This window comes from Tripterygium wilfordii, chromosome 21 (assembly GCF_013401445.1).
Source record: "Tripterygium wilfordii isolate XIE 37 chromosome 21, ASM1340144v1, whole genome shotgun sequence".
Classification (NCBI taxonomy): domain Eukaryota; kingdom Viridiplantae; phylum Streptophyta; class Magnoliopsida; order Celastrales; family Celastraceae; genus Tripterygium; species Tripterygium wilfordii.
The window spans coordinates 14,399,807-14,423,971 of NC_052252.1; the positions used below are offsets into that span (position 1 = coordinate 14,399,807).

The 24,165-nt window shown below is 37.5% G+C and overlaps 5 protein-coding genes and 1 pseudogene across 8 annotated transcripts; 2 read left to right on the forward strand and 4 right to left on the reverse strand.

Moving 5' to 3' along the window:
* Nucleotides 1-1,369: 1,369 nt before the first annotated feature.
* Nucleotides 1,370-2,135, reverse strand: LOC119990208 (protein RALF-like 19). The gene has a single exon (XM_038836087.1). It carries the CDS (start codon nucleotides 1,961-1,963, stop codon nucleotides 1,574-1,576), a length of 390 nt encoding a protein of 129 aa, XP_038692015.1. The 5' UTR covers nucleotides 1,964-2,135; the 3' UTR covers nucleotides 1,370-1,573.
* A 1,353-nt stretch (nucleotides 2,136-3,488) lies between these two features.
* Nucleotides 3,489-9,214, forward strand: LOC119988495 (protein SMG7L-like). 4 transcript variants are annotated; one of them, XM_038833550.1, is made up of 6 exons: nucleotides 3,489-3,833; nucleotides 4,773-4,912; nucleotides 5,007-5,609; nucleotides 5,757-5,879; nucleotides 5,994-6,202; nucleotides 6,971-9,214. In XM_038833550.1, the coding sequence occupies exons 2-6, from the start codon at nucleotides 4,850-4,852 to the stop codon at nucleotides 8,904-8,906; spliced, it is 2,934 nt and encodes a 977-aa protein (XP_038689478.1). In that variant the 5' UTR covers nucleotides 3,489-3,833; nucleotides 4,773-4,849; the 3' UTR covers nucleotides 8,907-9,214. The 4 variants fall into 4 exon arrangements, with proteins under 4 accessions (XP_038689478.1, XP_038689479.1, XP_038689480.1 ...); XM_038833551.1 differs by having other exon boundaries at nucleotides 4,818-4,912; XM_038833552.1 differs by having other exon boundaries at nucleotides 4,848-4,912.
* A 216-nt stretch (nucleotides 9,215-9,430) lies between these two features.
* On the forward strand, nucleotides 9,431-12,863 carry LOC119988496. Its single transcript, XM_038833554.1, has 3 exons — nucleotides 9,431-10,386; nucleotides 10,501-10,658; nucleotides 12,327-12,863. Exons 1-3 carry the CDS (start codon nucleotides 10,306-10,308, stop codon nucleotides 12,406-12,408), a joined length of 321 nt encoding a protein of 106 aa, XP_038689482.1. The 5' UTR covers nucleotides 9,431-10,305; the 3' UTR covers nucleotides 12,409-12,863.
* Nucleotides 12,864-13,328: 465 nt separating this feature from the next.
* Nucleotides 13,329-14,657, reverse strand: LOC119988361 (60S acidic ribosomal protein P3-2-like). The gene is made up of 2 exons (XM_038833367.1): nucleotides 14,355-14,657; nucleotides 13,329-13,742 (listed from the first exon to the last, which is right to left on the reverse strand). The coding sequence occupies exons 1-2, from the start codon at nucleotides 14,550-14,552 to the stop codon at nucleotides 13,584-13,586; spliced, it is 357 nt and encodes a 118-aa protein (XP_038689295.1). The 5' UTR covers nucleotides 14,553-14,657; the 3' UTR covers nucleotides 13,329-13,583.
* An 872-nt stretch (nucleotides 14,658-15,529) lies between these two features.
* On the reverse strand, nucleotides 15,530-17,579 carry LOC119989425 (serpin-ZX-like). The gene is made up of 2 exons (XM_038834933.1): nucleotides 17,134-17,579; nucleotides 15,530-16,418 (listed from the first exon to the last, which is right to left on the reverse strand). The coding sequence occupies exons 1-2, from the start codon at nucleotides 17,548-17,550 to the stop codon at nucleotides 15,639-15,641; spliced, it is 1,197 nt and encodes a 398-aa protein (XP_038690861.1). The 5' UTR covers nucleotides 17,551-17,579; the 3' UTR covers nucleotides 15,530-15,638.
* A 2,177-nt stretch (nucleotides 17,580-19,756) lies between these two features.
* LOC119990213 lies at nucleotides 19,757-21,981 on the reverse strand (annotated as a pseudogene).
* Nucleotides 21,982-24,165: the final 2,184 nt, after the last annotated feature.

Below are 24,165 nucleotides of genomic sequence, written 5' to 3' on the forward strand. Positions count from 1 at the left end.
AAAAGCAATCATGCAAAGATAGTTTCTCTATCTTCTGTTCTAGCAATGTTTTTAAGTCTACTTTTTTGACTCAGGAGTGACCACAGACTGTAGTGAATGGAAACATAAGAAAGTGAAGGTGGTAGGGTTTGTGGGACTTGTGATGATGAAAGAAAAGAAAATAAAATAAAAAGCAGAGTAAGAGTGATGAAAGTGGGGAAAAGTAGGAAAAAGCCTTAAGACAATGGTGGTGGGGTGGTGGTCACACTTTGTTTTGTTTTCTTTAGTCTTTCTTTGTTTGTTTATGGGAATATGAAATTGTTTTGTAGACACTTAGCATCGAAAGGGTTGGTGGGTCATTAATTGCAAAATTTGAAACTTTCATGTGCACTGTTTGAAGACCTCTTGGTTTTTTCCTGCCTATCATGATCAAGTCATCTTCCTATATTCCTTCCTTCATAGTCTCCTTGTTTCATTTGCTTCATCTTTTACACATGCCATGCCGGAAGGCACAGTTTCCATTGTTAGTCTTCATTACACTTAGTGGGGTTTTTCTTTGAATAGAATATGCTGTACCACCCACCATTGTGGTTGGAAACTAACCTAAAATATGATTATATAAAGCTTCAAGACCCTGTTGGTGGAGGCTGATAGTTCATGGAAAACTTTCCATGTACAAATGGCTGCAGTTGAATCAAACCTTTCATCTTATTAAAAAGAACAAATGCATACTTTTTATCTCCACTAACAGAACTTGCAAAAAGAAAGGCAGGAAGCCTTACAACACAGATAAAGTTAGGCTATTTATATGATTATCATCAACGGTTGTGAGAGATCACCCTGTACCTCCATATTTTACACATTTTGGATATGCGAAGAACTGAAATATCATCTTCAAGCGCATGTATTTGCTGATAAGATTATAGTCCGGAGATGGGGTTATTGGAGTGAAAGGGCAAAGGCCCTACTACTGGAGGATGCCGATGTCAGTTGAAACTTCAGAGTGGACCTAGACATTTGCAGATAAGGGGACCCCAGGAACTTTGGAATTTGAATGTTCGTTTGTTTACTGTGATTAGTACAAACCACCAAATTATAGATTGAGCTCTCCTGACTCTCCGAGTATCAAGTTGGGCCGCCAAGTTGGACCTCAACTAGGGACTCCAGCCCCCCTTGTCCTGGATGTACACATTCATTGGGACCTTTTATTTCAATTGACTTTGGTGTTACAAATTGTGTTTTTACTTCCCATTTTAGACTCTGTCTGTCAATTTTTTTTTCAGACAATCATTGTTCTTGGAAGGCTCTGCATTGGTATTATCCATCAAATGCGAGAAAATATTGCATTAGAACCTGAGTTAAGAAGGAAACTGCAAAAAAAAACCTCGTACTCTGTTTTTACATGGTTTACATAAAATAATGTTTTGGCCTTTTACTTCCTCCATAGATATGTTGAGACATGAAAATGAAGAAGAACATGTAGGGACACCAGTGCGATTACAGAATCAAAGAGAAAGATACCCTTTTGACACTATTACCAAATATCCCTAATTTAAGCCTTTTATTTCCTCTCTCATTGATCTCTCTGAGTGTCCTACGAACTAATTTTTTTTTTTTCATTAACGAGTGTACCTCTTGCAACGGGTGATGGCACTGCAACGACGGCGGTAAGGGTTAGCCCTCGTCCTCCTGTTGCATTTGTGGTAATAGGAATGTCCGGGGTGGTTACATACGAGTATATGACATTATTGGCCCTCATTGCACCATAGCTGATGTATCTCCCTCTCCTTTCTCCAAGCGCACGACGATTGATCTCAGAGTCCATCAACATCTCTGTGTCGTCCTCAATTAAGCGACCAGTACCCACATGAGAAGGGGTCAAGAGATCAGCGTTTGATGAGGTTGCTGCATTTCTTAAACTCAAGTTTGCCATTGCAGCCAAGGCCAAAGGCAGGAAAACTGGCCAGAACTTATTACAACCCATTTTTCTTTGAGTGAAAACACTACTGGGTAGCCCTCCTTGCCCTTCCTGATAAATAGAAGGGTAATAAGAGGAGGGTAACAGAGTTTCAAGGGAGTGATGACAACTGTGTTTGTGCCTGTAAAATCAAAAGCTAATTTGTTATGGTAATGACTATTCATGGAAAGAAAATGAAACTCTGCTTGTCTTTGATGGAACATTCAGATTAGTTAAATTTCCTAAATTCTGCACATTTGGAGGTTTCAACTGATGGTGTAGAGAATTTCATGACACTACATAAAATTGGACATCTCATGTGGAGAGTATTGACTTGCCTACTGCAACAGAAGGACCAGGGCTGCACATTAGGCTGGCCAACAGGCCCAGTCTATTGATCTATTGGGCTGAGTTAATAATTTGGGTTCTGCTGGGCCTATTCGACTGGAAGCCATTTCTTTCTTTCTTTCTGGATAATATTTTAAAAATTGATATTTTAGTATATCATTCTGGATCATATAAGAAAACTGCAAAAGGTCAACAATAAATATAGCTAGCTATTCAGTGATAGATTTGCTGTTCTAACCAAGGGTCCACCTTCATAACCTACTGCAGCAACAATTTGACTGGTAAAATTTTTTATACACAAAAGATTATAATGGAGGAAGAAATAACAGCAGCATATGGTTTTCAATTAAGTATTATGATATGATGGTGGACCCTTTAGTTGCTAGTTCTAATCAACCGAAGGAAACACAGTTGAACATTAAAGTTAGCAAGGCATGAACATTCCAATTTTTAATTTGGTTTGCAGATAATTGAGAGAGATTAATATTCTGACTTGAAAGTGTCCAAGCTAGCAAGCAACCTAACAACCACCCTGCGTGGACGAAGACCCACTTATTCCATGATAATTTCTTTAGACTTGATGTAATATCTAACTAATTCATCAATATCCTCATTGATTGTCATGGCAACTCAGACTCAGTGTGTCCATTTCAAATGGTTGGGATATTTGTGTAGTCAGACTCAAGAAGAGGGACCCCATGAGAGGAGACAACTTCCATGTGCTTCATCCGTGCACGAAATTCATTCACCACGGCAGAAGCTTCTCTGCAATTATCCATTAACAAGCTGACAAGCACTATTCAACATTTGGAATGAAAGTTGAAGGTTTTTGTTGGGTTCATTTGATGGGGGATTTGTTAGTAAAGCACATAATTGAGTATGCAGACATTTGACCGATACAAGACCGCTCACAACCCACCAGACACCACACCAGTGACTTCATATGTGCGGCTGTGTCCTTCATACTTCATAGTGCATCTCTCCCATCCCATGACCAAATTTGGTGGTCCCATGATATATCTGCACAATGATAAGCTTAAATTTGGTAACTTTTTTTGTCTCTTGCGCCAAAGGAAGTATTTTGGTTAAACATTGTGCGGCAACGTGAATTGGGTAATCCTAGGAAAGTTTAGCAGAATCTTAGGGGGGAAAAAATATTTGATGGGTTTAGCTTGAATTGCAAGGGATCCTCTGCCAATTTAGTCAAGATAAGCTGGTGATGATGAGGAATTATTTTTTGTCATTCTAATCTTTATTCGTCTTTTCCATCGTGAAAATACAGAAACTGTAGAAAAAATAGAAACAGAGGTATTCGGTCATTAAAGAAACGTTTGGTTAGATGAAAGTCTCATCATCACTCATCAGCCATCCTTTACTTTGTCCGTTTCACAACTGGTGAACAGGACAGGTGGCCTAATTCTTCTTGCTGCTTCCAATCCCCGCGTTTCGCTCCTTCTCTCTGCGTGTTGCCTCTGCTTCGGTGCTTTGGACTTGGTTTCTGCTTCAACAGTTCGTCCCGAATTATTGATTGCGCTTTGTTGCTGACCTCGTATGTTCTCTTTTAACTTCAACTTTTGCCTCTATTTGTGCTCAATTTTTCTTGATAGGAATGTTACTGAAAAGGCACATTTTTTTTTGTCATTTTTATTGCTTAATTTGATGCGGGTTACTTCAGTGTTGCTGCTATGGCTGTTTCCTTTTTCTTCCATTTCTAATTTGGGAAATGTGGTATGCATGGTTGTGAAATCCCTGGTTCTCACTGTATGTTGTTTTCCTTCGTTTTTCTGTAATTTTTTATAATCACCTGTGACACTCTTGTGGAGTTGTTTTTATCTGTTCGCGACCTTAAATTATTGAGAGTAATGCCCTTTGAATTGAACGCCTAAACTTCAAAGTCTTATGGGTGTCTATTAGATTGGGAAATCATCATCTCTACGCCTGTGAAATACTTTTCAGATTCTCAAGATGGGTGAATTTGTAGTAGTCTAATTCCTAAGTGGGAGATTTAACAGTTTGTAGATGAGACTACCGGTTCTATAGACTTCATCTTATGCTTGATTTTTGAATGTACCAACAAACATTCAAATTGAAGTTTAACTCGGGCCTTTTCTGTTACACTTCCGATATGCACTTCATATAGGAAGGCCTTGGGATATGTTTTAGGGAAGAAGTTATTCCTGTTTGTTTTACTTGGTATTTGGTGAAGTAAGCATTGCTTGGAATAGCCATCCATTTTCTAACTCGCAAGGGTTTGTGTATTGGACTTCAAACAAGTGGAATGGTTTGAATTCTTGTGCTGATATACTTGAAACAAGTCCATTTGTCTGCCACTATGACTTTTGTATTGTAATGACACCATGCTCCTAGGACTTTGACATTAGCTGGGATTTTGGACAAATGCGACATATAGGGAGAAGCTATGAATCTTGCTTTTTGTTAGCTTATTTGTTTTGTTCCTCTCCAATGATTTGAGATCTTCAAATAACAGGTATTTGCTGCTATGTTCACATTCTCTTTCATGTTGGTAATATAGAGTAACCTAAAAGAAGTCTTTCAACTGTAGTCATGAGTACTAATTCCCCCGTGGGCATCAAAGATCAGAAGGACAAACACAATTTCCTTCTTGAGGTAAGTTTCTGTAGCTGCAGTTGGATGCTATTTTTCAACAACATAGTTTTTTTTGGTTCGGTCTCATAGTTGATTGTCAAAACTGTATTTTTAGGTTTCTAATGCAGAAAAACAGTTGTGGGTACTGATCCAAAAAAAAGGTTTGTTGCAATCCGAGGTTCAAGAGTTATATAGAAAGATCTGTTCTAGTTATGAGAAAATTCTCCTAAATGTCCAAGAAGGAGAACTTCAGGATATTGAATATTCTCTATGGAAGCTTCACTATAAGCATATTGATGAATTTCGTAAAATAATGAAGAAAAGTTCCATCGACTCAGAGACTACAACATTACTGGCACCACAAAATGTTGCTGCTGTGAAGAGAAGCACTGAAAATCATGTCGATGGATTTAATTCATTTCTTTCAGAAGCAGCTGAATTTTATAGCAGTTTGATCATCAAACTCAGGACAAGCTACGGGCTACCAGAAGAATTGTCTATCTCTGGAGGGGGTTGTATGTTCACTTCCCTTGAACAGAAGAAAGTACGGATATGTCAATTTTTATGCCATCGCTTTCTAGTTTGTCTTGGAGATATTGCCAGATACAGAGAACAATATGGAAAACCTGGCAAAGAAAAGCACAACTGGTCGATTGCAGCCAGCCACTACTTGGAAGCAACGATGCTTTGGCCTGATAGTGGAAACCCTCAGAATCAGGTATTTTACGTTAATTCTTTAGCATCAGTTCATTTATCAATGAATTTTTACTTATACTTCTTCTTGTGAAGATAACGCTTTACGATAAATGTTTGAGTTTAACATTACCGTGTTGATTCTTATTTATTTAAGCGTGTTCACTTTCAGTTGGCAGTATTGGCAACGTATGTTGGCGATGAATTTCTTGCTTTGTACCATTGTATACGAAGTTTAGCTGTAAAAGAACCTTTTCCTGATGCATGGAATAACCTCATTTTGCTATTTGAAAGGGTAAGAAATTATACTGCCCTTCCCTCGCTGTACATGTAACTCTTACCTTTAACTTAGATGTGTCTGGTTGGTTCATATGTGAGCAGTTCTCAGTTGCTTCTTATGATCTTGCAGAACAGGTCATCTCATTTGATTTCTCTTTATAGCGATGGCCGCTTTGATTTCCTAAAACCATATGAAAGAAGCATCGTCCAGGCAAAATCACATTCATGTGATGATAACTCAAAAAGCAATGTGGTGAAGGCTGCGTGTGATGGCTTGGAAGAGACAAATTTGTGGCCTCTTATCATAATATCAACAAGTTTCTTTTTTGTAGAGTCCAGGTACTTTGATATCTTATCTCATATATATTGTGTTTCTGCTCAATGTTTTTGGTTTGTTATACCTTTAGCTTTTAAACATCGTTTTCATATTATAGTTATTTTTATCACTCACCAACCTTAGTCCTGTTACTCATTTGTAGTGTCTTATATATTATGTAGGTAATTTTTTAAGTTGATTAATAAATAATTTATATACTATGTTTGGTGCTGTAGTTGGAGTTAATCATTTCAAAACAGTACACACATCTGGTATGTGACAGAGGAAAACTCTCAGCTACATGAATATATCTCCATTTGGATTGGTGAGTTGTGAAAATTGCCAAAATCATTTCCCAAAGTTCATAAAGTTCGAGCTGTAAGAAGATTGGTTATAACTTGAGTGATAGAGGCATTGCCACATCACTGTCATTGTTTACTTGTATGCATTAATGCATGGAAGCCAGTATGTGTTCTAGATGTCTTGGTTTATCTCTCTCTCTCTTTTCTTTTTTGAAACATGTTCCTCGACTGAATTCAATAGAATTCTTCAAGTAAATGGAGGCATTAATTTTATCTTGTGCAATTGTTTTATTGAGTATGCAAATAGTTTACTGGGTCTCGTCAAGGTATCATTCTGGAGATTTTAAGCCTCATAAAACCTCTTGTTTATTTTTGGTTCTGCCATTAAGTTATTAAAATTTCAGATGGTTGGGTTGTCCAATTTCTTTATTCAGTTTCTATTGAAGATATTTTCTTTTCTGCCACTACTGATGTGATCATGTGAGGCAGATTGGAGGACTTCCCGAAGGCTTTTGCAGCCACTGTGGAAATGTTAGATGCTTTGATGGCACTGGATGATACAAAATTGAGAGCTGCTTTGGAATCCTATCAATGTATGGGTTCAGCTAGAGCAGGCCCTTTCCGAGCTCTTCAAGTTGTTTCCATATTTATCTTTGTCATTGATAATCTATTTAAGAACCCAAAAGTGAATGCCTCAAAGGACAGAAATGAAATGCAGCAGCTTGAGTTGGTCCAATTGGCAATGGCGGCGACATTCGTTTTCATGGGACGTTTTATTGATAGATGTTTGAAGGCAAAAACGTTGGTCTCTTGTCCACTTTTAGCAGCTGTGCTTTTATTCATCGAATGGTTGGTGACTGTCCTTGATCAAGCAGAGCAATATGGGACCGATGTTAAGAGTATGAGCGCTACGTCTTACTTTTTTGGTGCTTTGTTGGAACTTCTGAAGAAGCTTGATGGCAAAGCAAGTGAAGTCAATTCTTCAAATAGTACTGCACTTTGGGAAGACTATGAGTTAAGAGGATTTGCACCAATAGCTGCTGCTCATGTGTCACTAGACTTTTCAACTCAATGGGGAGTTATGGAGGGTTTTGAAAGCAGAGCTGAATGCCGGGTGCACCGCATTATTATTACTGCAGAAAAGATCGCTGTAGGATTAAGTAATACTCGTAAGTGGGTCTTGTATGATGAAGTGGGAATCAAGTTTGGCTGTGCAGATTTTCTACAGAGGAAGGAATCAGAGAAGGTGGAACTCAACAGTAATGATCTCGAAGTAAAAGAGCCTCATCAGCATGTCGACTGGGTCACAGAGGAATGTGATGAACAGATTGTCTCGTTGGAAAGCTCAAGTAAAACATTTGTGAACAGCAAATCTGTTCCCACAGAAGAGGAAGAAGTTATTCTATTAAAGCCTCTCACCAGATATGGTTCAGCTCCACTTCATGTTTTTGCTGGTAATGATCAAAGGCAATCTAGAAAGACAGGTGATCAAACAGTTCCTGCTGATGAATGTCTGCGCCGTGCCACATCACTATTAATAGCAGAAAACCAGGCCGAGGGATATCCTTTCACATTTCATTCAGACATGAGTAATTTCAGCTCTGACGAGTCATTCAAGAAGACAGAGTCCTCCATAAAGGATACAGCAGCTCACCCCTTTTTAGATATGCCCATTGGTGCTGGGCCTCCGTCACTCAGCTCCTGGGTTCTCAACAGAGGAAGTTTGAGCAATGATATGGAGAAAAAGGAAAATGTTTTAAACGGACATGGTTTGGCACCTATCGAGGAATCCTTAAATGATATTTCTGTTAGTGAAAATGAGGATTCTGTCATCAGTTGTGGACATGAATCTGCAACCACATACGACTCTTCTTCTTATTCAGCTCCAGTGCCTTCTGCCCCCTTATTACCTGATGATGCTGTTTGGTTTAGTGATCTTCAATCTAGCTTTTCCGACCAGAAGAGGCCCAGTAATATGGACAAAACAGATACTTATACTGATGCATCAGAGGTCAAAGGTTTTCCAAGTTGGACACCTACTTATAGACCACTTGACTACGGTCCCAGCGCCTCAGGCTTCATGCATGGTTACTCACCATCTCGTTTAATGACTTCTTCTGAATGGCTTCGGCAATACAGAGAAAGTCACAATCTTGAGCGAGTCAACAGTGACCGGCCAGTTCATTCTTACGTTCCAAGGAACCCGGAAAACTTCCATACTCAGGATGCTTCCAGGTTTGGTCTTTCTGAGCAATGGCGAGCACCGCTGGGTTCTAATCCATTGATGCATGTGGATAGGCCTCCGCCATTTTATCCAAGTTTCCCTCTTGTTTATGGAGGAGAGGAACAAAGAGGCAGGCAGTTTAATGGTTATGAAAGACCAAGTCCTTATGGGTGTGGTGATATGACAAGACTTCAGAGATGAACCAAAGCCGCTTCAACATTATCTGAAAGAGCCAGAATGGCTACTTCAGCGGGCTCCAACCCTCAGAGGTCCGGCACATATGGGAAACTGAAGTTTTTGCAGAATAGCGTTGATCTGATTATTGTAGTAGTTGCCTCTTTTCTTTTTTTCTTGGGATTTCAGCCTCTGCATATGAAAAATCCCTAGGCCTTAGATATCTTCTTGAAGTTTACATGTATCATATGAAATCTATGAATCTGTGATTCACTGATTCTGAATATAAATGTTCTATTTAAGAAAGCAAAGAAGAGAATCTGGTCTGCTGTTCTTGTTAGAAGTGTGAAAATGGGCATTTTACAGGCAACAATAAGTCTATGGATCCCAATAAAATCAGTCCCAGTTATCCCAGTGCATAGCTGGCATGTTGACTTGGAAAAAAATGGGTCCACTTCAACCCTATCTCTCAACCATAGTTCCCTCCCCTCTCTTAACCTAGGTTAACTTAATCAATTCCTCTATTCCAAGTTCCAACCCAGACTGTGCGTCTCATCTCTCATTCTTGACATTAATGCCGAACTGAAACAATCCTCTCTGCTCAACCTCCACGTCGATCTCAAACTCCACACCAATCTCAAACTTCAAGTCGATCAAGGTCGAGTCTACAACTGTCAGTGTATGGGCCTTGTTGATCCACCTCCGATTTGGTAAACCAAGTGAAAAAGCGAAGAAGATTGTTGAATCGAATGAAGAAGATAAGAAGATGGTTTTGGGTGTGGGGTGGAACTGTTCGACAATTGTTATCTACTGTGGTTTCTCTTTTTTCATGGTCTCAAATCTGTATAGGGAGATTTAGGGTAGTTTAATGGATTGCTTGATTTGAGTTGGTTAATTTTGTGGAAATGATAATGCCGATTTAGGTTATTTGTGTTAGGTTTGAGTTGAGAAGATAGATGAGGCGCTAGGTCTGGATCCGTGTGGAGGTTGAGATCGACGTGGAGTTGCAAAGGAATTGATTAGGTTAACCTCGGTTAAGAGAGGGGAGGGAACTATGATTGAGAGATAAAGTTGAAGTGGACCCATTTCTTTCCAAGTCAGCATGCCAGCTATGCACTGGGATAAACTGGGACTGATTTTATTGGGATCCGTAGAGTTATTGTTTTACAGGTAGTGTCAGACAGACACACACAGTGGAATTATTAAGGCCAATAATTGGTCCAAGACAGTTGAACTAGCTGACTAGAGAAGCCTACTAAGCCCAATTTCATTGATCGAAGTCCAAACTCCAAATTGGGGTACCCGTTCAATGGAGGCCTTTTTCGGCCCAATTTGCATCTCCTTCTCCTTAGTCCTTCCTCTCCGTCTGCTTCAAAATTGCCGTCGCTTGACAAGCTATGACTCTCAGATCTGAATAACACGTAAAATGGAACAAAAACAGGCTGTTAAATCAGAAATATCATCATCAGAGGCAGTCTTACTTGGAGCGCTAGCTCCTGGTGTTAACGTCAGTGCTACCCTCTGTTCCGTCACTTTTTTTTTCTTGCTTTTTCCATACATATCTACTCTGTATATGTTGTGTGTGCATTGGATTCCTGATCGTTTGATCTTTGGATTTCAGGGTCCCACATGGAACACGCTAAGATCGACGTTTCTGATGCTGGGTATGTGTCTTGCTGTTATGCTGGGTTTGGCGTTCTCTGCCAGCGACTCGTCATTGATGCTTCATGTTACCTTTCTTGTTGTAATCGCTGCCTCCCTCTTTGCGCTTCTAAATTGGTAATTTTTCCGTTCTTCATAATTCCAACATCTGTTGAATCGTGTGTAATAAGGGTTCTAAGGGTAATATTTTGCTTCCGGTGAAATTCTCTTGCTTTGATTCTTGATTGTTGATGTGTTTTATCCCGTATGTTGGGTTTCCCCCCCTTTTTTTCGCCTGGCTATGTGTGGTGAACTGATGGATGCTTATGCAACTCTACATTGCACTAAATCATGTAGTTAGAACATGAAACGGAAAATTGACAAATCAGTTGCTAATTTGTTCAATTTCTTTCAAAAAATGTTGATTAGGTCGCCAATATTCCTCACCTATCTCTTCGAATTGCTTCCTTCCTTTCACTTGAGCCAAGCATACTTGTATTGCTTCATGTCCCTATTGGTGTTAAAGGGTCTAAAGTTATATGTTAAACTATTCTTTTATGCATCTCTTTGCTGTGCTAATTATTCTATTTGTAGAGCTTAGCATTTGTCCCAAATTTTTGTCTTGTTATAGTTCTTCTTAGTCTCTGTTTTTTCAATGAGAAATTCTCCCGCAATACTGCGGTTGGGAAATGATATCCCGTTTCGGCGAGCTTTTGTGTAGGTAGGTTTATAGGTTCCAGAAATTAGTCATGTAGACATTCTTTTGCTGTGGTTTCGCACATTTCCTCTGAATAGCATGAGAAGCTGCTGAATGGGTTGTCTAGAAACACATTTTGCTGGTGGAGGATATTGCTCAGATGTTTATGAATGGAGATTGAGTTGCACTATGTCTATATCAAACTACTAGTGAAAGAATTAATTGTTTAACATGTATTTCTTTTAGTTACCAATAATCTTCATTAGATGATCAAAGAGGTCATAAAATGTTTCATCAGCATGACGATTTGTCATTAGAGTTGATGACATTGTTAGTTGCATACCATTTGTAAGTTGTCAAGAAACATGACCTGTCTACGTAACTTGCTTCTTTTCACGTGGTGTTTATGAATGTTTATTGCCGTTTCAGATCCATAAGTTCCAAAACTTGTTTAATATGTATCGGCGTAGGAAATTTGTTTGGAGGTGTTAGAAAGAAAAAGAATTAGCAGCTTCCAGCTTAAAACATTAGGAGGTACTTATAGAGGAAGGTTACCCTTTTTATCTGTAAAAAAATTTAATAGTTGCACTTGATTGCTCGGCTGGTTTAGTCCTCGAACAACAATAGCATCAAAGAATTTCTTTAACTCTGATATCATATGGCATGCTGGAAGGTTGCCCGTGGAATCTTCTTATCAGCTTGTAGCTTCAAGATCTTCTCTCTTCCCCTGTTATTTCCTTTTTAACAGTAAAAAAATGGCATGCAAGCTTGGAAGGGAAAAAAGGAAAAAAGGCTGACAGAATAGAAGAATTGAATTCTTAGTGTTTGTGCTTTACAATTTTCGCTTCCGATAGTGCTCATCTTCTCCCTGATTATTGGCTACGTTATGGCTATCCATTTCATATGATTTTAGTACCTCAGTTCAGTCTAATTGAAGGGCTAGTTATGGTGCTGGATGTAATTAAGAAATATACTTTCTCTCAAATGCCAGATTTGTCCTATGTTCTTGTTGGAAAGGAGGTTGCTTGGTGGAAGCAAGTCTTGAGATGCATTTAATTTCTGTTTTATTTCAGAGGAACAACAAGAATGAATTCATATTTCCCCTGCAGGTTTCTCGCACAGACTGGTCTGGTTTCAGTTGAGCATCAACTGAAGGAGATGGACTTATTACCTAATGACCACCAAAGTTAACTGGGAAGAGAGGAGCTTCTAAATCATCTGTATCCATATTCAGTTGCTAGCAGAAGGGATCATCACTAAAAGGGAAGACCTGTAAGAGCGCCTACATTATGGCAGTTTATACAAGAGCATTAATACACTGTGATCCAAACATACCTGAAGAAATGAGAAGAAAATCTAGGAAGAATGATGAACAGATTATTGAAGCTCCTCTATTCTTTTTGGTCTGTTCCTGGCAAACATGGTTGTTTCTCATTCACTCTTTGCATCCTTCACTTTATGTTCGCTCTTTTTGGACTTGATGAAGCAGAAACATGAACACCACGGCAACTGCAACAAGAATTTCATCTGCACTATGTCCGATGATTTTGAATGTGCAAAACTGGATGTGTTCAGATGTCCCTTTAATTACGTATATATAAAGCCACTGCCCCTTATTTTATTATCTGATAGTTCCTTCCCTCTCTCGTTTTGATGCTATTCTCATCTCACAGAGAAAAGATAGCAAAATTGTTCCATAATGTGACCTTTGGATGTCTCTCTTCTCAATTCAATTTGGGTCATGTTGCTTGATCAAGTATCGTTTTGATGCTATTCTCATCTCTTGCGGATAAAAGATGCCAAACTTGTTCCATAATGTGACCTTTGGATGTCTCTTCTCAATTTGGGTCATGTTGCTTGATAAAGTAAAAGAAAATCTTTCTGGGTTGGCAAGCAAATGTTACCTCTTCTTACTCTTGAATATGTATGTACTTTAGTGGTTATAACTAACTCCTTTAAGAAACTAATCTTCTTGTCAACAAATTCCAGTATAAAAAACCTATCAAATCCATTATATTAGGGCTTTCTTTTGACAGAAATCCTTAAGGAGATCATAAAACTAGGAAGAATTCTTCTTCCCCGTATTGAAAAAAACAGTAGATAGGCATAAATAGGCCAAACACAACCAACAGAATTCCCATTCAGCAGGAGAACATTGTCCACAGAGTCTGGCAAAAATAGTGTCCATATAATCGCCTAAAACCATTAAACCAAACTGTTAGAAAATTTCTGATTCAAAAACATTTCAAGCGATCCAATTCAATTTGACAGATCTGGTAATAATCTCAAGCAATAGTAGCCTCTCAAAACAAAATAGGTAACAGTTCAAGACAATAATAGCAAACTCATAGCAACATAGATGGGCTCTAATCAAACAGAGAGAATCCCATATCTTCGTCCTCGCTCTCCTCCTTCTCAGGCTTCTTCTCCTCTTCCTTCTTCTCTTCAGCAGCAGGAGCTGAGCCACCTCCTGGAGCTGCTGCTGCAGCTGCTGCACCACCAACAGCAGAACCACCGACAACCACCTGTTGAGAAACATAGTGAAACTTCAGATTGCATACAAAAATAACTGAAGACCTATGCTTTTCATAAGTGGTAAGCAAAGATAAAGAGCCGCAGATGCTTTCTAGCAGCATTGAGAGTTACAAAAGATATTCCACAGAGATACTGAAATACAATCGCTAACACCAATTTTCTTTCGCTGGTCAATTATTGATGTTTATGGTCCAAAAGCGAAGGCTTCATCAGGAAATACTTTTCCAATCAATTGCTGTCAAATGTCATTCAAAAACGTAACTAAATACAATAGCAAAATTTTAGTTAAAGAGATCTGATAGTATATAAAACAATATCTTATCCACAATGCAACCTTTGCTTCAAACAGGTAAACGTAAATCGGAACTCGCAATTGCAGCATGAAAGAAAGCAAAACAAAAACACAGATCCGTCATTATTTACCGATACAGCGAATACATCAAATAAATCCGCGAATTGGATATGATCAGGCAAAGAGAGCAATCCAAGTTCAAATCGTTACATGGAAAAAAAATATTGAGAAAATTTATAGATTATATTGTATTCAATGAAAAATCTAGTAATAAGTGGAGAAAAAAAAGAATCGAGAAGAGATAATAGACCTGGAAGACGCCAGACGAAGGAGTGATGATTGAGAAAGAAGTGCTGACGCCGCCGGAGGAGTCCACGGAAAGGGCAGTCTGGACAAGCTTCCTCTGGAGATCGTAGGTGGAGGAAGCAGAGGCCTCAAGGTCCCCGGAGAGCTGCTTCCCCGTCCACTCGTCCCCTGAGCTTCGGCACACGAAAGTGTACACTCCCATTATCTCTCTTTTGTTCGCTGCTGAAAACCCTAACCCCGATTTCAATATGACGCGAGAACTGAGAACGACGGAAATTCGGTCGTTTGAAGATTATATACAGAGAGAGAATGCGACCGTGGAAACCCTAGTTGTCGATGAAAAGACTCTATTTGCCACATCAGTCTTTTAATTCCATTTGTATCCTCATGGACTTGGGCCTTAACCCGCCTATGTTGGCTATTTTATTTGGAAAACTTTAGTCACACACCATCTTTTACTAAAGACACTCCAATTTGAGTTGACCATCCCTTGTAAAACTCAGTTGACGGGGTGTTTTTAGTAAAAAGTGGGGTGTGACTAAAGTTTTTCATTTTATTTACCTCAAATGGGGTTTGAGTACCAATTGATTGATATAGTTGGGCCTAGCCCGCTTTGTTGATTCTTCCTATTTGTTTCATTTTATCTTCAAAAAAAAAGTCAAATAGTCAATATGCAGTATGCAAAACGACGGCGTATCATACAATCAGTTGGTGTTAATTTCGCTTGTGCAAGTCTAATTGCGAAATCTCTAAATCCATCGCAAATCACTATTGACTTGGGACCACTGTTACGTGGTTCCTTGGATTGATTACACGTGATCTGGATATCAAGTAAATATGCACAATAATGCCATCCTTACTAATTCGGTATACCATCCTTACTAATTCGGTGTTGAATTGGAGTTCTGATTTTGATTTCAATCAAAAGTCACACAAAACAATGATTAATTGCCGTTAATAAAAAAAACAATGATTAATTGTCGAAAATTGCAGAATTCACAATCTTTTATGAGCACCAGGGTGCTCTTCTAGGTAAATCAAGAACAAATTATGCAACTGAATATTTAATTTATTCCTAATGAGTGATCTGGAATCAAACTCAAAATCAAAAAGATTGTACGATAACCTGAAAACATACAAATCAATTATAAATAACATCGAGTCCAAAATTTAAGAAAAACCAAATCTAATTCTAATCAAATACTGAATCAAAATTTTACTTCACTACTAGATAAATTGGGAAATAAATTTGAACACCTCAATAGACAATCCATTCACCCACAATTGATTAGTCACTTGGGGGATTGAGTAATTGCCCAACGAAGAGATATGCGCCAGTAATGTCTTCTCTGATAACGAACAAGAATGGATGGTCAGCTACAAAGTCTATACGTTGTATTTCAATAGTCATTAAACAACATCCCATATCTCCAGAAGAAGAAACAGCAGCAGCCTTAGTGCCTTCTTCATTAACCTCAATGAAGCCTTTATGATATATGGCTGAAATTTTTAATTTCTCTTCACCGGTACAGTTTGCCATTTCTGTCAGGTCTGCACCTTCCAACACAAGTCCTAATTCCTTTAAAAGTTTGGAAGCTTCAAACTGAAAAGAAACCTTAAATTTAGGGATCCAAAAGTCACCTACTTCTACAAGTTCATCTGGGAGGTGGAGATCTAAGAATCCATATTCAGAACCCAGCTTCCTTACCAAGGCAGGTAGTCCATCTCTTGCATCAGGAAGAAATATGTACAAAGAGAAGCGGCGTTTGTCTTGGCCTTGTCGATAAGGAAGTCGTAGGACTTTGAAACCATCAAAGACTTTAACAAACTGGTTTTTGCTATTGGTCATGAAAGGAACATAAACTGAACTCCCATTCAGAAGGTGAAATTCACGGTCTTTAGTACTTGATGCATCAAACTTTTTATTCCAAACCCCTTTGAAGTAGAGTGCATTTGCAAGTACTAGTCTAGTTAGCAAGTCAACTGAGCCAACAGGTAGAATATCTTTGATTAAGCCTTTGGTCTCCTTTTCCGCCCACAAATTAATTTGATATCTAACTTCATCAGGCTTCATCGGCATCAAAATTAAGAAAAAACCGTAAACAAATATAATAGTCCTCAACAATCAACAATCAACAATAATGAACCAATAACTAAAGCCATCAAGAAATAACATAGATCACTTCAAAATTGAGAATTTTCATGTCAATTTCACGAGGGTTAAGCTAAAAAATACAAACTATGGTTCTCAAGGCTTGAGCAAGAAAAAGAAACCAGGCATTAGGGACAGCAGATAGATTCATTATCTTCTATGCCTTCTGTTATGGACATATTTGCTTCTAATTTGTTCGTGAATTTGGGTTGAAAATTGGTTATATCTAGTATGAAATCAATATGCACTGTTCCAGGACTCAGAATGTCCAAATGGCAGTACTGATTGGCCTAATAAAATGTAGAAAATTTCACATTACACATGCGAATCACAATGGAGGCATTTCATTTAACAAATCACGATCAAGCGCAAAGTGAAAAAAAATATGCAGTTTAAGTAGCAAATTAAGTAACAAATTAAAATATCTACTGTAAATATATGTAGAGAAAAAATTGTAGACAAATGCCATTAATGGGAAAATTGAATTTTTTGGGACGCATGCAAATTAAATAGAGTGTCAAAAACTGAAAGACATATCAAGAAAAGTATTGATAAACCGATGCAATAACCATTCAGGGCATGATGCCCCTAATCCCTAATATAAGATGGTAAAAGCGAAGAACAATTTTACCTCTGTACGAAAATCAACCAGTTCCAAAGCTGCCTTGTAAAAGTTGTCAACAACATGTTTGACGGAAGGCTTGAGAGTGACCGACTTGTCAATCCAAACGCCATTGGAGAAGCACAAGCAGGGGCCGCCAATAGAGGTGCCGTCGAAGAGAATAGATGACGTGAGATCAGAGGAGAAGGAGCAAAGATCGTCCTTGGATTTGGAATTGAGGAACCCGAGAAACTGGTCCTGTGTGCTGCCTTTGGAGCCAGCGGCGATAAGGCTCAACAACATCTGTATTGAGAGCGGCGAGAACACTACGTTGTGTTCTTCCTCATTGGACAACAAACGCTCCGAGATCTCCATACTTCTAGCGGTGTGACTCTTCATTGTATCGCAGAAAACCCTAGAATACGAAGCTTGAGGAGTTTTCTTCATATTTGGAAAATGGAAACCCTGTACTTGGGTTTGGCCGAATTGTTGAAAAGTTAATTTAAAGGTATCTAGGCTTGCTTGCCGTTCAAGTCAAATATAATTAAGAGATTAAAATTTTTTCAAAAACTAAGAGTTATTGGATTAGTCTAAACAACATTTTGATCTTAACATTCGAGTTTAAATGGAATGGAATCAATTGTGTTAATTCATTCTCTTTATCACTTATTATCTCTCTTAATAATTATGCATTTAAAATTAAAAGCATCAAACCAATTCTCATTTATAACACAGATTTTTTTTGGTACCCAAAATAATTTTAGAATTTTAGAATTTAAATTTTAAATACAGTATCCCCTAATTGACTCCTATTAATGGTAAATACACAGAGAGTGAAGTTTAAAAAATAAAAATAAAAATAAAAATGTAACCATTAATTAATTTGAGAAACAAAAACAGTAAAAGTCTCATAAAATAAAATTATTATTCCTAAAATGACATTGTACTACTAAATTTCTGCATTTTGAGGAATCCCATTAAAGGCCGAATATATGTCATCACCTTAAATTGGTTTTATGTAATTAATGCTCTCTAAAAACCTACCATACTTGTACTCTCTTCTTCTTAGTCTCGCTCCTGTGATTCTTTTCAAACCAAATCTCTCTAATAAAGATATCGCCGTTGAGATCTCAGTTATTTCATTTGGACACACCATATTTAAAGAATTAATGGGCTCCACATGTAAAAATTGACTTTAGAATGTAAATCCCCACCTTCAGGTATATATTCTTACGATTAGTAACAGTTGGATGCAGTAGCAACTAACAATAGGAAAAGCCAAGAGAGATTGTGGAAGGATCAGTAACAGTCAAGGACAAAATAAAGTAACATAACATCTCTTGCAATTCAGTGTCTGATAGCAGGATCAGATAGGTATTTCTCAATGAATTGTAGTCCTCTGGTAGGAGATAATCCAAGTTCGGCAATAGAGCCACAAATAACCTTGAGCATTTCCGAAAAGTACCATTTTTTATCATAAACATAGCGGACTAGGCACGGGTATCTAAGCAGAACAATACCATGTTTGATCAGAAATATAGTGGAATGGACACGGGTATCTCGCTCTCTGCTTTGAGAATCTTTTTCTTAGAGAGAAGAAAATCCATACCTCTCCTATTTGCTCACTCCATTGCACCCGTGGCTGTGGGGTGGATCCATATCCAAGTGCATCTCATTTATCTATTGACTTGTTCTTGCTTATTAAGTGGTGTTAACTCCCATATTTTTTCAATTTGAGACTTTTGAGTTTTCCCATTGAATTAGATAAATTACAATAGACAAGCTAAATATGATAATAAAATAATTAATTGATTGCATTAATATTTTTACTTCCTATAATATTTAAAATACACCAAACAACACAAGAGTACATGTAAATTAAGGAAGTTTCTGACACAACAGCTTGCCATCAGAAACACAACCCCACACTTACATACAGAAGAACAATGAAGGAAAACTCTTTAACTTTACAAGACTCTGCTAGTGTGGATGAATATGGAATTTAAAGGGATTTTTTCTCCTCATAAATGATCTTCACGTAAATTTATTAAAAAAATATTGTCCCACATCTGTTGTCTAGAGACAAATCATGTGATTTATAACCATGGACCATCTCCTTACCACTTGAGAGCCTTTAGAAGCACAAAATCACACGAGCCTTGGTCCAAAGTGTAGACAATACCTCGAGTGAATTGAGCCAAATTTTTTCTCAATCATGTCCTTAATAATAAGACCTTTTAGAGATTGAAGTCCAAAACATGTAGCTCGAGTCAAGCTTGTACGCATCGCAAATCACTCTGGAGTTGAGGTGCATGAATTCACCCCAACCACTGTTTTATTGTTTTGTAGTTCCTTGGATTGATTATACGTGATATGGATATCAACTAAATGTGTACAATACTACAATCCTTACTAATTCTCAATCAAAATAAGTCAAAGCCCGCACAAAACAATGATTAATTGATGGAAATTGTAAAATACACAATCTTTTATGAGCAACTGGGTGTTGTTCTGGATAAATCATAAACAAATTATGCAACTGAATACTCAATTTATTCCTATCAAGTGAATTGGTAATCAAACTTGAGAGGTTATATGTTGCACTGGAAACCTACGAATCAATGATCAGGTAACATCGAGTTCACAATTTAACAAAAAACTATAAGCAAACCGCATCTAATTCTAACTTAGTACTAAATCAAAAATTTCATTCATTACTAGATAAACTGGGAAAGAAAGTTGAAAACCGCAACGAGACAATCCATTTAGCCACAACTGATTAGTCACATCGGGGATTGAGTAATTGCCCAACGAACAGATATGTGCCAGTAATGTCTTCTCTGATAACGAACAAGAATGGATGGTCAGCTACAAAGTCTATCCTTTGTATTTTAGGAGCCATTAAACAACATCCGTCCCCTACAAGAGCAGAAACTGCAGCGGCCTTAGTGCCTTCTTCATTAACGTCAATGATGGCTTTATGTAATATCGCTGAAATTCCCAACTTCTCTTCCCCGGGACAGTCTCCCATTTCTGTCAGATCTGCTTCTTTCAACAAGAGTTCTAATTCATTGAGATTTTTGGAAGCTTCAAACTCATAAGAAACCTTAAACTTAGGGATCCGAAAATCATCCACTTTTACACGCTCATTTGGGAGGTGGAGATCTAAAAATCCAGATTCAGAACCCAACTTCCTTATCAGGGCAGGTAGTCCATATCTTACATTAGGAAGAAAGATGTACATAGAGAAGCGACGTTTATCTTGGCCTTGTTCACAAGGAAGTCGTAGGACTTTGAAACCGTCAAAGACTCTAACAAACTGTCTTTCGCTGCTGGTCATGAGGGAACATGGACTGAACCCCCATCCAGAAGGTGAAAATCATAGTCTTTAGTAGTTGATGCGTCAAACTTTTTATTCCACATTCCTTTAAAGTAGAGTGCATTTGCAAGTACTAGCCTGGTTAAAGGGTTAACCATGCCAGTAGGAAGAATTTTTTTTATTAGGCCATTGGTCTTCTTTTCCGCCCATGAATTGACTTGATCACTAACTTCATCAGGCTTCATCAGCACCAAAATTAAGAAAATGCCGTAAGCAAATATAAAGGTCCTCAACAATCAACAATAATGAATCAGTAATTAAAGCCATCAAAGTAATAACATGGTTACATAGACCACTTCAAAACTGATAATTTCCCATAAAACAATTTCACAAGGTTAAGCTAAAATTAAAATACACACTATGGTTCTCAAGGCTTGAGCAAAAAAAAAAAAAAACAACGCATTGGGGATAGCAGATAGATTCATCATCTTCTATGCTTTCTGATATGGACATATTTGCTTCTAATTTGTTCTTGAATTTGGGTTGGAAATTGGTCATATCTAGTATGAAATCGCTATAAACTGTTCCAGGACTCAGAATCACAGACTAACCCAAATTGCCCTACTGATTGGCCTAATAAAATGTATAAAATTTCACATTACTCATAAGAAACACAGAGGAGGCATTTCATTTATCAAATCTTATATGATCAAACGCAAATGAAAAAATGTGCAAATTAAATACAAAATATCTCCGGTAAATATATGCAGAGAAAATGTAGACAAATGGCATTACTTCCCATCCAAAATTGGATTTACTGAGATACCGAGTCTGGCATGACTATGACAAACCAGAGAAAACTGAAACACATATCAAGAAAACTGGAGACCAGCATGGCACACACAAAGTCAAAAGATATTTCTTAAATGTAGCTGAATATAGTGAGAACCATAAATAATTACCATTAACTCCTAATTTTTTTTAAAAATAAATTGAAAATAAACAAATTAAATTCTCTTTTTTAGTCTCTGTACCTGAGACTCGATTGACAAAAGGATTGACAAAAGGAAAGAAAAGAAGCATTGATAAACCAATGCAATAACCTCTAGGGCCGGGCATCATGAGAGGGTAGAGAGTTGAACAATTTTACCTCAGTGCGGAAATCAAGTTGTTCCAAATCTGCCTTATAAAAGTTGTTGACGACGTGTTTGAAAGAAGGCTTGAGAATGACCGACTTGTCAACCCAAACGCCGTTGGAGAAACACAAGTGCGGGCCACCAATAGAGGCGCCGTCAAAGAGAACCGATGACATTAGATAGGAGGAGAAAGAGCAAAGCTGCTCCTTGGATTTAGAATTTAGGAACCGAAGCATCTGATCCTGTGTGCGGCCGTTGGAGCCAGCCGCGGTAAGGCTCAACAACATCTGTAACGAGAGCGGCGAGAACACAACATTGCGTTCAACTTGTTCTACATTGGACATCAAACTCCCTGAGAGCTCCATACTTCGAGCGGTATGGCTCTTTACTGTATCACGGAGAACTCTAGAATACAAAGCTTGAGCAGTTTTCTTCATCTTTGGAAACCCTGTCATGGGGCTTGGCCGAACGGTTCAGAAGTTAAAATAAAGGTGTAATTCGCTTACTTGCAGTCCAAGTCAACTATAATTAAGAATTCAATTTTACTTGGAAAACAGGAACTTCACCCATTTTTTTTTAATATAAATTTATTATTCCTTATAGCAGCATCAATTTATTTTAACAGATTTCCTAAAATAAGGATAAAACGTAATTGTTTTCTATTTTAGAGAGTCTCTATCAAACAAGTCTTGCATCAGAACAGGTATCATATTCCCCGTATCAATCAATTATCGAAGCAACCAAAAACGCATTCAACCATAATCAGAGATTTCAACTTTCATAAACAAATAAACTACTGTCAAATAAGGAAGACAAACTAAAACCAAACACAAAACAAGCCTGCAACGCAGCAAAATTGATTTTGAAACACAATGCCAATTTAAAAGCGAATTTAGAGAAAAGAAAGTCAAATTATCAACTGGAGTTTCCACAACTAGTATGAAACATTGGGAAATCAAAATCTTGAACGGACAATGAAGATTATTTTCCATATAGAACACTTGCATTAACGGTCAATCTGCCACATCAACAGATTGACGGACCGAAATTGGCAAATTCTGTCCTGGTGATCAAATTGCACAAATTAAACTTTCAGTAATTAAATTGGCACAATTTGATTTCTAGTGACCTAATTGGAATGCGGACAATATTTCAGTGACCACAAGCTCTATTAACCCCATGTTTTGATAATATGATGTGGATGCACTTATAATAAGTTCACTATATTGATCGGATTTGATGCTCCACAATTTCATAGAGTCTACAATTCATATCTAATGGTAGACAAAAAATCAGAAAAGTTTTAAAAATAGAAAAACAAAAAGGAAAATAGCATGTAGTCCATCAATTTGGTATTCCGGTGTTGACTTAGGAATTGTGTGAATTCCAGTAGAAATGGTAAAAAGACAACAAAGTCCCATGGATAGAAAGACACTTCCAGTACTTAATGTAGTTGTGCTTTACAACTGAATGCTAGTGTTCGTCACAACTAAATATTGAAGAAATACGTCACGAGGACAACATTCAAATAGGAGCCAAGCCAAGCCAAATACATTGTTTTACATATAGAACACTTGAAATATACAATTTATAGAATTCCTTGATGTACTGAACATTTACATAAATACATTGTTTTAACTTAAAATACCATTAGTTTAAGTCTTTCTAAATGGTATTCCAGGACATCTTTTCCTGGTTTTCCAAAAAAAAAAAAAGACCATTGGTTTACCAAGTAAGTCATACCCAACTAAAAATAATGCAAAGTTATCATTAAAGCATAATAAACCATGAGGAATATATAATATTTTGTCAATTATTATATATCACTCATATTCCTCAATGAATTTCCACATACCAAATATTGGATTACAACATTTCAGTCACAATTTCTTCACCAACCAAACATCGGAATCCAAGAAATTCACATTCTTGTTCCCATTCACATTCACAGTCCCATTCCTATTCCTATTCCCATGACTAACCAAACATAGAAGTTCACAAAAGCATAATCCCAAGGGAGAAGGGGATACAAGAAATACAAGTTTCTATTATCAACTGACAATGTAAATGTAGCTGACATATCATTTAGATACATTATGTAATTTATATTTTATATATGATTTCAACTTTCAAGTATCGGTTTAGTTGGGTCGAAGTTTTTTTAGAGATTACTTGATCAGTACTCTTGGTCGTCCCCAACAGGTAGCTCGAGTTTGTGTTGAATATTGTCAGCATTCTTACGGGATTCCTTGAATTGGTTTTACACGTGATCTGGATATCATCTAAATGTGTACAATACTACAATCCTTACTAATTCTCAATCAAAAAGAGGCTTTGATTGCGACAATGTTGAATTGGAGTTCTGATTTCAAGTTCAAATCAAAACCACACAAAACAATGATTAATTGCCGGAAATTGCAGACTCCACGATGTTTTATGAGCACCTGGGTGTTGTCCTGGATAAGTCAAGAACAAATTATGCAATTGAAACTGGTAATCAAACTTGAAAGGTATACAATAAACTGAAAACCTACGAATTAATGATAAGTAACATTAAGTTCAAAATTTAAGAAAACCCTTATAGCAAACCGCATCCAATTCTAACTA

Coding starts and splice junctions, on each gene's coding strand:
- LOC119990208 (XM_038836087.1), bottom strand. CDS start 1,963: ATGGGTTGTAATAAGTTCTGGCCAGTTTTCCTGCCTTTGGCCTTGGCT.
- LOC119988495 (XM_038833550.1), top strand. CDS start 4,850: ATGAGTACTAATTCCCCCGTGGGCATCAAAGATCAGAAGGACAAACAC. Junction 5,880..5,993: donor TCATTTTGCTATTTGAAAGG/GTAAGAAATTAT, acceptor ATGATCTTGCAG/AACAGGTCATCTCATTTGAT. Junction 6,203..6,970: donor TTCTTTTTTGTAGAGTCCAG/GTACTTTGATAT, acceptor CATGTGAGGCAG/ATTGGAGGACTTCCCGAAGG.
- LOC119988496 (XM_038833554.1), top strand. CDS start 10,306: ATGGAACAAAAACAGGCTGTTAAATCAGAAATATCATCATCAGAGGCA. Junction 10,387..10,500: donor CGCTAGCTCCTGGTGTTAAC/GTCAGTGCTACC, acceptor TTTGGATTTCAG/GGTCCCACATGGAACACGCT. Junction 10,659..12,326: donor CTCTTTGCGCTTCTAAATTG/GTAATTTTTCCG, acceptor TTTCCCCTGCAG/GTTTCTCGCACAGACTGGTC.
- LOC119988361 (XM_038833367.1), bottom strand. CDS start 14,552: ATGGGAGTGTACACTTTCGTGTGCCGAAGCTCAGGGGACGAGTGGACG. Junction 13,743..14,354: donor CTTCGTCTGGCGTCTTCCAG/GTCTATTATCTC, acceptor GTTTCTCAACAG/GTGGTTGTCGGTGGTTCTGC.
- LOC119989425 (XM_038834933.1), bottom strand. CDS start 17,550: ATGAAGAAAACTCCTCAAGCTTCGTATTCTAGGGTTTTCTGCGATACA. Junction 16,419..17,133: donor TGGTTGATTTTCGTACAGAG/GTAAAATTGTTC, acceptor ATGCCGATGAAG/CCTGATGAAGTTAGATATCA.